General features: G+C 35.5%; 1 protein-coding gene across 2 annotated transcripts in view; it reads right to left on the minus strand.

Annotated features, from left to right (window-relative positions):
* Nucleotides 1–12,139, minus strand: part of Trpc5 (transient receptor potential cation channel subfamily C member 5) — a 301,642-nt gene that overhangs the window by 119,803 nt on the left and 169,700 nt on the right. For both annotated transcript variants that reach the window (XM_023564159.2, XM_003467566.5), the window contains exon 4: nucleotides 9,153–9,674. In XM_023564159.2, the coding sequence (XP_023419927.1) occupies nucleotides 9,153–9,674 (522 nt within the window). The remainder of the gene's footprint in view (nucleotides 1–9,152; nucleotides 9,675–12,139) is intronic.

Genomic DNA, 12,139 nt, shown 5'->3' on the forward strand with positions numbered 1-12,139 from the left:
AAAGCTCTAACTTTAGCGAAGTGGTTCTTCTGTTAAGATTCATCATGATAGGCGCAAATAATAGCAAAGAAAGGAACCTCTTTAACCTAACAATAGACTGCAGCCCTGGGACCTCTGGCATCTTGAGACCCAACTTCACCGTTCTACAATAAAAAACAAATAAAAAGGTCAGTAACTCCCTGATGATACTACAGAGACTATCTTCACATTAACAGGACAAGTTTAGGATACTTGTACTTGTAAATATATAATCCCTTACTGGATCTTTAAGAGAAGATTTGTTGAATAGGATGTTGCCATGGACTAAGGGAGGTAATTCTGAAAGAATGGCACCTACCAGATACACTACAGGATATTTAGATGAATGCTGCAAGAGAGAAACATTTGAAAAAGCTGGGGCTAAGAGGTTCCCGTGCAGAACTGTTCCTACAAATGCTGACCCACATCACAACTACTTTACAATATTGTTCCCCAAATGGAAATGGCACATTATACCAAATAACAGAAGTACTGGAATGCCTACATGAAGCTCTACAAAGACTTCACCAGTGGAAGGCAAGTACTTGTCATTTATGCCTAGATGTGCTGGTTTACAAAGGGGAGTGGATAGAATGTATCTTTTTGCATACAACTATATTTAAAATGAATAGTTGGTAGGCTTGCTATGGTGAACCTGCTACAGTTTCATCCTAGTAATACTGAGAAGTAGGAACAATAGTGAATGTAAACAAAATATGGGCTGGTATTTAGCCATGATAAGTCTCCATATACCAGAAGGGGTAAATGCAGTAGTTGAAGCACTCCCACTTCAAAACATAGAGGGAACAAATGTGAAAGAAATTCACCAATTATACTAATTCCATGCCAGATACACCTTTTCACTTCGATTTGGAAGAATAGCTATCCTTCAGCAAGGCTCCTGCACATTATGTACTGCCGTCCTAGAGACTGGTCTTTGCATCTCATGACATAGCTAACAAACTAGGTAAATATGTAAATGTATAGCATCAGCAGTGTGGTATATGCGGATTGTGAGGAAGTGATATGCAGAAGGCAATCCACACTGGTGGGAACTAGACCACACTAATTTATATAGAGTGCTAGAGCATATTACAGTCAAAAAATTACAATAGCATTTAATACAGATGACTTCAGGGCTAACCACATGACAGAGGTTGCATCTAATATTAAGTCAGGTCTTCATACGTAAACAATGAATCTTTAAATATAAATGTGGGGAACTAGAGTATGTGGTCAGGTCTTACTTGGATGACCAATAGTAGGCGAAGCATGTCGGTTTGAAAGCATGATTTTCAGGATAAAGTGATTTAACAAATTTAGTAAAGTGATAGTTACATCCAGAAAAACTATCATAGATCCTTTAGAAAAATTAGAATGCATAGAGTAGTTTAACATATTAGTATGAAAGACTTCTAGCTGTGTGGAAAGAATGATAAGAATTTAATAGGGACCCAAGGGGCAAGCAAAGACACCAATAGGGAAAATAAAATTATCTTCTCAAACAATGACTGAGGGTAAGTAGCCATATTAGGCAGCAGTTTGTGAAACTTTGCTGCTACAATTACTGAATAAACCAAACCTTATTTTGCCAGTGATACACAGTTATGTTCCAAAAGGCATATAATTTTTGCACTACAAAAGAACTGTACCAATTTAACCTCAATAGAATAGTGAGAAACCAAGAACCAGCTTCGACGTCCATACCAGTGAGAACAGTTTTACAAAGGTTACTGATAGCAATTAAACAAGGAAATCTATACACTTAGTGATATTTTTGTATCCTTACATTGAGTAAATATAGTAACAAAGGAACTGATAAGTTAGAAAAATAGAATTTATGCTTTAATTAAATGTTTATGACAGCCAGGGAAGACGAACACTCCCCATAGGGAATTTGGGCTTTAGGAAATTGGGCTATAATTTGTGTGAAAATACAGTTTAAAGCATAAATACCTGGACAAGATCAGGAAACACATCCAAAGAGAGACCACTAGTTTGCTATAAATTCTAATTGATGAGCAACTTAGCTTGAAAAAAGACATGTTATTCTAGCTATCTGTCCAAGTAGAAATCTAGAATGTGCTGTTCTTGAAATATGATACATCCTGAAGGGTAGCTTTCTGCCTGAAAAGAACTTCAGAATGTTCTGTTCCTTGCACATGATACATTTTGAAAGGTAGCTTTTTATCCAAGTAGAACTCTAGAATATGGACTTGGCTAGCTTTTTAAAACTCTTAAGATATTATGAGAAAACTTAACTCTACTCATTCAAGCGATTCATTAATATAACAACTGGAAAAATATGTAAAAGTGCTCCAGACCTTGAAATAAGACTTGAATCAGCCTGTAAAACATCTACCAATACACTCCTTAAGAGTCAAAGCAGGAAGATGCTACAACTTCGTAGTATGTGGGTCTGGATAGCCTCTTACAGGATTCCTGGAAAGACTGCTCTTTAATGGCAGCTTGGGACCACATGTACTTGGATGTTTTTTTTTTTTTTTTTTTGATTGTGTGGTTATATGTGTTTAAGAATTGTTAAAATGTAATCTTACTCGAAATAGATTATTTTACTAGTTAAAGTTTCCTATGTGGAACAGAATTAGAAATAGTTAATAGTGATAAAAGTAAATTTAGGAAAAAAATAATTAGAAATAAGAACAAGGGGGCAGATGTTTTAGGAGTGAGTAGAACATTCATAAATTGTAAAAAGTTATGGAACCATTTAGGGCAGAAGGCCATTGTATGGGGTTTGTTCCTAAGCAGATTTATGAACCAACCTATTTTTGTCTTACGCAATTTAGCTAACCCCAAGACACTGATAAAATCTAAAAACTGTATTAGAGGAAGAAGTATTAACTAACTTAGCCACTGATTGGATGCTGCTGATCGAATCCTGAGTCTTCTTTAGAAGAATAGATATCAAACTAGCATTTTGCTGGATCTTGACATTAGAGCCAAAGGCAGTTCTTCTATGGAATGGAGGAATCGAGAGTAGAATGGATTGGGTGTGAAACCCAAGAGGAATAAGATGGTAGATGGCAATTAAATAGTAGCACAAGTCTTCATCCATATGTACTTTGGCTATATACTTCTGTACTTACATGTGATGATTACTTTTAGCTATTAGATTATAATTGTTTTTCATCCTTGTTAAATATTAGTCCAAACCATTTTATTGTTTTATTTTAAGATGTTTTAACTAATAAAGTTTCATGACAAAGCAAAGAAATTGTGGTCATTTTAAATTACCTGGTTGTGAATTTGGAGGCTACTAAAAGGGACGTAAAAGAACTCCACTCAACTGAAGATAGCAGGGTATAATCAGAGAAAATTTTGTATCAGAGTCAGAGGTTCTACTTTTGGCTTGTCAGATGATCTGGAACAAACCTGAACATATTTTTAAAAAATCATTTTTAAAATAAGAATTATGACAATTTTTCTGCTTATCTTCACTGATAATAAGGAACAAATGAAACATTATTCATTCTTTGGTATGTCTGAAAATGAACTGGCTACTGTACACAGAATCAGGACTTTCCATGGATATCTGAAAAAAGTCTGGATGAGAACACTTAAAAGTCTATTTGACATGAAAAGATTATCCATGAGTTTTATAACCATTTTCTAAGAGATCAGAGCTGTCTTATTCTACTTCATTTCAAAGCTATGTATAGTTTAGAATTGGCTTTTGTTTCATTCTTAGGAGCTTATTTTTCATCAAATTAAGTTTTTAGGGGGAGCCTATTTGAGTCCTATTAGGAATAGGGAAGAAAAAGCTCTTCAGGAAATAATAAGTTGTATTACATTTAAGGCTAAGATTTTCCCCTAAGGGACTTACACAACTCTGAATATTATTAAACTACAATGATCCACACAGATCTTTACAATTATTTTTTACAACAAGTAGGATGAATATTGTGTTTTTATGCAGATAACCTCATCATCTTAATGGACTATAAATATTTAGTGATTCCTCTTGGGTACACTTTCTGTTTTCTTAGGAACTCTGCTCCCTCCAACAACTTTTAAAACGTGTTTTCCTTCCATCTGTGTAATGCTTACAAACCAACCAGCCAACTGACTGAAATTTCTAACAAAAATAAAAATAGCTTCTAGTTCCTAAGGTTATTTGGGAGTTATTCATAGTGACATAATAGCTGTCTATTGGTCTTCAGTATCACCTCTCTTCAAGATAATAAAGAATTTTCTAAGATGATCACCATAATACCTCTGAAGAAGGGAGTATCCTTTTAGCAAGGTAAGTAAAACCACTTAACTTTGTATCTCTTGTCATAGCTCATTTTAGTGATTTTTAAAAGTGCTGAAAACACATTAAGAGTTATTTATTTATTTATTTATTTATTTTTTACTTTGAAACAAGGATTTGTGTAAAGTGCGTTACTGGGTGAACACTTATGAAACCCAGGTTGTTCAGATTCCTTTAATCAAAGATGTTATTAACCAAATCTCTTGCTGTAAACACATAAGCATACATGCTCTTTACATTATGACAAATTATGGGAATAATAATCATTTTAATTGTTATATTCTTACTTAAATTTGAGGAAACATTAGGATTTTGAAACACTATCTTCTAAAATTTTAATGTTGACAAACTCCTACCTAGCTTTGGAAATCAGCTGTGTCACAGCTATTTTTTAGAGAAAAAAATATTGCTACCTCCAGTTCTTGAGATTTAACCCAGGGCTTTCACAATGATCTATGTGTCCAGCATCCTACCCCTTTATTTTACATTTTGTGACAGGGTCTCACTGTGTCACTAATTGTCCAGTCTGGGATTGAACTTTACATCATCCTGCCCCAGCCTCCCAGAGTGCTGGAATCACAGGCATGTACCACCATGTCTGGCTATAGAATACATGTTTTTAGAATACATGTTTTCAGCTGAGGGTGTAAGGAACATTGTGACTGTCTGAAACTTAAAGTGTGAGTAAGCTTAGCTTTGGATCGTTTTCCCTGGTGCTCCTCTCCCACCATACCTTTACCCATTGAAAAATTAGCTACCTATGCTGTACATTTCTTTATGTCCTGGTTAGAATTACAGCACTCTTAAAAAATTTTTTGAGTAGAATGTCATCAGGGATGGCACTAAAGAGTGAGGAAGATCTGCTCTGTTCTGTTCCTGACTGTAGACACTAAAGAAGCATCCTGTCTATCCCTGAGGATAGAAATACAAGGTCCAACTTATAAACGAAAGAAGAAAATTTTTCTCTTTTAGTATGTCTAGAGGAAATTGTTCTTTGAGTAACCCTAGCCTTAGGAAAGAATTACTGCCCATTCCTTTACCAAACTTCAGATTTTGAAGTTCACCTGGAAAACAAACAATACTTTTAAAAAATATCTCTAACTTGTTTAGGGGCTTCAACATGTGATTCTCAGACTTCCGATTCTTGAATATGACTTACTTAAGACATAAATATGTTTTTCTCCTTGATGAATTACATAAATTGGCTCCAAGGAATTTGAGGAATTTTTTCTAACATGGAAAGATTTTGTTCACTTGCCATAGGTATCATGAAAGAATAAAGTTAAGTTTCATTCCTCTGTGTCCAATATAAAGATTGACTTCCTAGTTTAATCATATCGTGTAGGAAGAGAGTTTTTTCCCCAGCAGGAATTGTTGATCAAATCCATCTCATAATATTATAAATGATCAATATCATAATCTTTTTGTATGTTTATGTCCTTAAGAACTGTATATATGTTTGCTTAAAGAGTAGATTGTGGATATTTATTAAAGAGACCTTGTCTGCTACCTTGAATCAGAGACTTAAAAATGAAATTTTCACAAACACTTGAATTACTGGAACCTCAGTAACTCACATGATTATAATTTTGATCAAGCATACTAAGGTTAAAATTACAAAACACCCCAAACAAAGACATTGCTGATTTGTTAAAATGATTACTCATCCTCAAACTAGATACGTGGATTGAACAGACAAAAATTAGAAGCTGCACTCATTTGAGACTCACAACCTGAGATTTAAAAAACAAATTGTAATTTGCAGATTGAGGATTAGTTTATAGTGGAAATGAAGTTATAAGTCAGAAGAGTTTTATAGAGTTTGATGACTACATAATCAAAGCAGTATTATTAGACTACAAATTTTAAGAGGTGGGCCAGGGATATAGCTCAGTGGCACAGCATCTGCCTGGAAAATTCAAGGTCCTGAGTTTGGTTTCTGATATAAAAACAAAAAAGCAATTTAAGAAACATTTGAATTCTCAAGTCTGAACTTCTAATCAGGTAGCCTTGTTTGATAATAAAACTGGCTAAAATGGAACAATGGTTATTGCTAAGATAATTTATCTTGGAAAATTTGGAGCAAGATAGACAAGTCTCAAAATGATTCTGAAGTCTTTGACTAGGACATTAAACTTTGAGCTATATTTGGACTTACAAGACTATAAAAGTATATTCTTCATTAGGACATATTTTCATGGAAGTTAAGTGTCACACATGGTCTTCATTGGAAACCTGGACTTAGAGTCTGGTGCGCTTTGCCTGAAATGTTTCTATCTGTTATTAAATGCAAGGATTCTCATTGATTTGATTTACAATGATTGGTGAATAGAACGAGGCTTGAAATTGTTGATTTTTGCATGCAATATTTTTAGATTGATTATGTTTTACTGGTGAATATCCATAATTTTGAATAGTGAAGACGTGCTCCTTTGCCAGTTTTACAAAAATAACATGTTCTGCAAAATACGAAGCTAATTAAATTGGCTCATTATTGAAAAAAGACACCTCAGAACTTACCCATCTGTAAAAATGAATCCTAGTGATGATGGCTGCACAACATGAATGTATTTAATGCTATTGAACTATAAATGTAAAAATAGTTAAGGTAACAAGCTTTAAATAATGTATATTTTACCATAATAAAAATGATTCCTTCCACTTTAATGCATCCAGCAAATGGCCCCAGGAGACAATTTTGGGATCTCTGATGCATAATTTTGAAAAAAATACACCTTCTTAACAAATTCAGGTTGGTATAATGATGACTAAGAAGTGTATGACCAGGTAGTAACATGACAATACTCTATAATAGCAGTAATAAGAAAAATTATGAAACAAGGAACACAGAGAGGATAGTTTCAGGATAGTAAAAGGACAAAAAGAATAAAAATGATGTCAGGTTAATGAGGGGTGGAGGAAAATTAAATAGAAGCCAAGGGTGATTCCATGGCCATATGCCACTTAGATCCCCATAGGAGTGAGAAAAACGTCAGGGTGGCTTCCAAATGGAACAGTAACTAAAAGTGGCAACTAAAGATTATATGAGCGAAGAGATTCAGACATAAAATAGTTGGAAAATGATCTTGAAAATAAACACTTTTTCAACTTTCATGGTGGTGGGTGAAGCCTAAAGCAGTTAAATTTCATATCCAGGTGAGTAAGAAATACCATATTCAGTCATATTTTAGAGTATCTTTTTAAAATTTTCTGTTCACATTAACCATTTTGTCACTTAGAAACAACTCATGTTATAAAGATAGCTGTGATTTCTTTCTGACAGTATGATACCAATATATGCAAAGTAGAAAACCACTGAAACTAATACATATCATTAATAGAAATACATGATGTATGATCAAAATATATGGTGAATGTTAAAAATGTTACTACAGTAAGAAATATTGCATTAATTCCCCTCAAAATACTCCCCCTCAATTTAAACATGTCATCATCCTGCCACTTTCTGAAGCAGTTCTGGAAATCCTCTTTCATGAGTGTCTTTAGGAGGTGTGATCAAGAATAATGACTGTTACTGAGTAGCATCCTACGGAAAGACAGGCTCACAAAAACATTGACTGTCTCCTTATTTACCTTATTCACTGGATCTGACCCTATGTGATTTCTGGGTCTTATCTAAAGTCAAAGTGACCATGAAAGGCAAACATTTTGAATGTATTCAGGTTTTAGGAGCAAAAATTATATATATATATATATATATATATATATATACCATCAGGTGAACATACATAAAATAATGTGATTTGCTTCAGAGGCTGAATCCATGAAAGGATAGCACTGGTAGTTAACCTTCACTTGCAAGATATGTCTCAGTCCCACTTGTTTGGATCTGACTCAAGGTGGAATGGAAGAGATATGGAAATGTAAATTAAAGCATTTTCCATGCCCTACATTGAATATTAGCTTTTCTTATTTCCCACAATAGCCATATGAATTGGATAAACTTTTTAACTCCATTTCATAAATGAGAAATTAATGCCCTGGCAATATGAGTGAGTTTTCTGAGTTCACACAGCTAGAGGGTTGGAATTCCATGTACAGTTGGCCCAATTCAGCTCTTGTAACTTTCTGAGGTATTATGGTGCTTCCTTAAAGACAGAAATTAGATTTTCTATGAGTCTCTCCAGAACTGTTTGATAAGAGGTCAAGAAAAAGCACTTACTAGATTGTAAATCTGGTTTAACTGGAAAGTCAAACCTGTGATCTGCTTGAACTGACCTCCTTCAAAAAGGTGGACCCTATGTTTGGAGGTCACACTGTAGCAGATTGTTGCTTTGGCCATTTACAGAACTACAAGCCTTGAGTATGAATCCATCTTTTAGATGTATATGTTAGTATTGTTAAAGGCTGCCAGGGGAATCCCATTGTGCTTATAGTCACCAGCATATAATATGATAAGCTTTCCTTCATCACTGTCTATAGCTCCAATATATAGGATAAAACCTTTTGCTATGTGCTATCACAGAACACTGTTCCTTTTGGGGTACTTATCGTAGTTTGCAATAATATATTCACTAAATGACCATTCCTTTAGTGTTTAGCACTAGCTTCTATGTTTCACAAAGGTAGGGCTAGTGCCTGTTTTTATCCTAAACATGAATGAATGAATGAATGAATGAATGAATGAGTGCTTTTCGAAGAATCTTGTGGCTACCTTTCTGGTCATAGAAGAAAGACACAAAGGCAGTGTCTTGGATGAATGAGCCTGTCTATGAGGTTTGTCTAGCTATTTATCGACTAGAAGTCCAAGTGCTAGGAAAATGCTGATTCTTGCTCTCTCTCTTGCTCTGTACTCTGGAGGCTCTGAGCTGTCCTAAAAGCATAGATGATCTTGACTTACCTCTTTCTGATGGTATTTGATTGCCACTTTCAGCTTGGCAAGGTCATGGTACTTTTGGGGATCAAGCTCTTCACTGTGGTCATCTCTATGGTTGAGGATGATCTCTAGTTCCCGGGAGCTCCGAGCTTGGTCCAGTAGATCTTTGGCAAAGAGCTTACACTGCTGAGAGAGCTCTTCATATTCAGCCTTAAACTCATTCTCTACCTTGCTGAGCTCCTTGAGCTCCCAGCCCAGGCGGAAGGCAGTTAGGATAGGGTCTTCACTTGATAAGGCAATGAGTGAAGGGCTTGCTAGGGCTTTATAGATGTTCAGTCTAGAACGGGAGTGGCGCAGGCTATCTACCTCTGAACTGGACACACACTCCACACAGTTGCAGCGGATCTGGTGAGGACGGGGAATAGTGACTCGTTTTTGGACAAGCAATTTGATGATCTCATAGTTGTTGGTGTGAGCAGCCAGCATGATGGGAGTGATGTCCGGTGTGAACTCAGAGAACTGGGTGTCCATCATCAGTGTAGGGACCTATGAATGTTCAAAAATTAGAAAGATAGTAAGGCATCATAAAAATTTAGAAAGAAAAGGAGCAGAGAGCTCATCAAATACCAATTGCAGTCTGTTTTATTGCCACTTTTTACCAGAATTGCTAATGTTTGTGAAATGCTTACTGTGTGCCAGCCATTGTTCTAAGCACTTTACACAGATTTACTTATTGAATTTGCACAATAACCTTGAGAGATAAATATTATCTTTACATGATGGAGCTGAGACATCAAGAGTTTGTTTTTTTTTTTTTTTTTTTTTTTTTTTTTTAAGGCTAGTCAAGTAAAGCAGTGGGAGTGGAGAAGGAACAAAGAAATCTGTAACTGGTTGTGATCAGAGACATCAAGAGTTTAAAAAACAAACCCAAAGTTATGCAGTTTTCAGTAGCAGAGCCAAGATGCAAACCCAGGTATTATGTTTCTAGAGCTTGGCTCTTAAATTGTGTTACTATAACACGCCTAGTTTCATCTAAGAAAAAATAGAGGAGACTAAAGTGTTGTGGGAAGATCAACCTATATAAAGTTAGTAACTACTTAGTAGTATGTGTTGGGTTCCAAATGAATTCTCTAGACTGCAGTAATAATTATTTAAAAGGTTAAAAACAGTCAATCCACCATCTTAAAGACCATATCACTAAATTAAGCTCTAGTGTCTGAAGAGAAGACTGTCTCAAATAGTTAAATTTACTATGTATGTACTGTATAAGGGAGTTGACTAAAGACCAAAGCCAAACAGGATTTGTTCAACTTCATTTAGGTCCTAGGAAGGTAATTTGTTTTTGTCAGGAGTATTCGGTCTGTAAATGAGGACTTCTGGTCTTATGGAGAGATTAATAGTAGCAAAACGACCCTTGATAATAAATAGTAGGTACAGGTGAAAGGTCTGTTGAGTGTAAACAGCAGGTATAGGTGAAAGATGCGGGGAACTTTCTAGGTATTAAGCAGCACTTCTGGGAAAGCAGACCCTGAACAATGAATTTTTAAATTTTTTTTCAAACTTGGAATGTAGGTTATTTGGGATCCAGTCTGTTTTCAGCTCAACAATGAAACAGAAAGCACATTAGACACACAGAGGAGTGTGAACTTAAGTAAGATTCAGAGTTATAGTATAGGGAAGGCTAGAATAATAGGAAAATTATTTATGTTGCGGAAGAGATGAGTAAAATTCCAGAAGATTGGGAAATACTGGTCCTGTTATACTTAAGAAAAAACAAACAGTTCCTTATATTCATTTTAACTGGCGGGAACGAAACCTGACTTATTAAAATTCTCACAAAACTGACAAATATTGTTTCAATCAATAGTATATATCTTTTATTTTCTAAGTCTCTTTAAAAATAATTCATCATCCGTTACCTGCTGAGTGATCAAGCTCTGAATCTTCCACTGATCTCTGAATCTCTCCTTGCTCCTCGTATCATTGTATACACCCATTACATTGTAGGTATCCAATAAATAGTGGTTGGTTTGGGGTATCGGTTATTTACCCATCCGGAGGCATTGACCTCCCAGCCCCCCATTATGCATTACTAAAAAACAAACAAATAAAAGCAATAAAAATAACTACTGGCTATTTGACAAATGAATGAGTTACTATTTTTCATTATTTTTGCCTCCTTCCCATGTGGCATGCGGGATTCCCTAAAGCGAAGTAGCCACAGAAGAGAGAATGGGGAAGACATGTAAAGCAGGAGGAGTTTCCAAGAAACCTGTTTCCTTCCCTCAGAGGTTGCATCAGCCTCTGAATAGTTGAAAGCTGGCTACACATCGCTCATCAGTTGCTAGGATGGAGGAGCAAATAAGCATTGTTAAACATTTAGAGAGAGCAGCTACAAGCAAAACAGCAGGAAATGAGCAACTTGGCTCATAAAGTAAATTGGACACAGGAAAGAATAATCTCAGAAATTAAAAATAAACCTAGAGGCTAAGGAAGAACTAGGTCGGAGTGGGCCTGGAAATGAACGTAAACTTAATCAGTAGAAAGCCTAGAATTGAGAGGAGTTGTAAGTGAACAATTTGTCACAGTCTGTCCCAGGAAGAAAAGAACCCAGATCTGGGAAATACATTCTTTCTTTGGGAAGAGGTGTTCCTGAAACTCTTTCACCATCTAACGGTGTTGGAGAAGGATATCCTGCAGCACAGGCTTCCTGGGTAGATTGGTCATACTGTCTGCGTTCTACCATGCAGCTCATCCTCTGTCCTTTCTCTCTCTCCTGTCATTTGCATCTTCTACTTTGCTTACTTTTTTCCTTTCTTATTTTCTTTTCTGTCAATGCTGCCAGGAATGTCCAAGATACACAGAAATACCCATGAGTATTATTTAGTCTCACTTGTGTCATAGAGACAAAAGGTTGCTATCTACATCTAGAATGTGAAATGCTTTCCAGAGCTATCTACATACATTGTCTAAAAAGGAACGTTTCCTTAATTTGGCTTTTTGAGTATTTG

The sequence above is a fragment of the Cavia porcellus genome, unplaced genomic scaffold (genome assembly GCF_034190915.1).
Source record: "Cavia porcellus strain 051 isolate PalLab524CR breed Dunkin Hartley unplaced genomic scaffold, mCavPor4.1 scaffold_3, whole genome shotgun sequence".
NCBI lineage: Eukaryota > Metazoa > Chordata > Mammalia > Rodentia > Caviidae > Cavia > Cavia porcellus.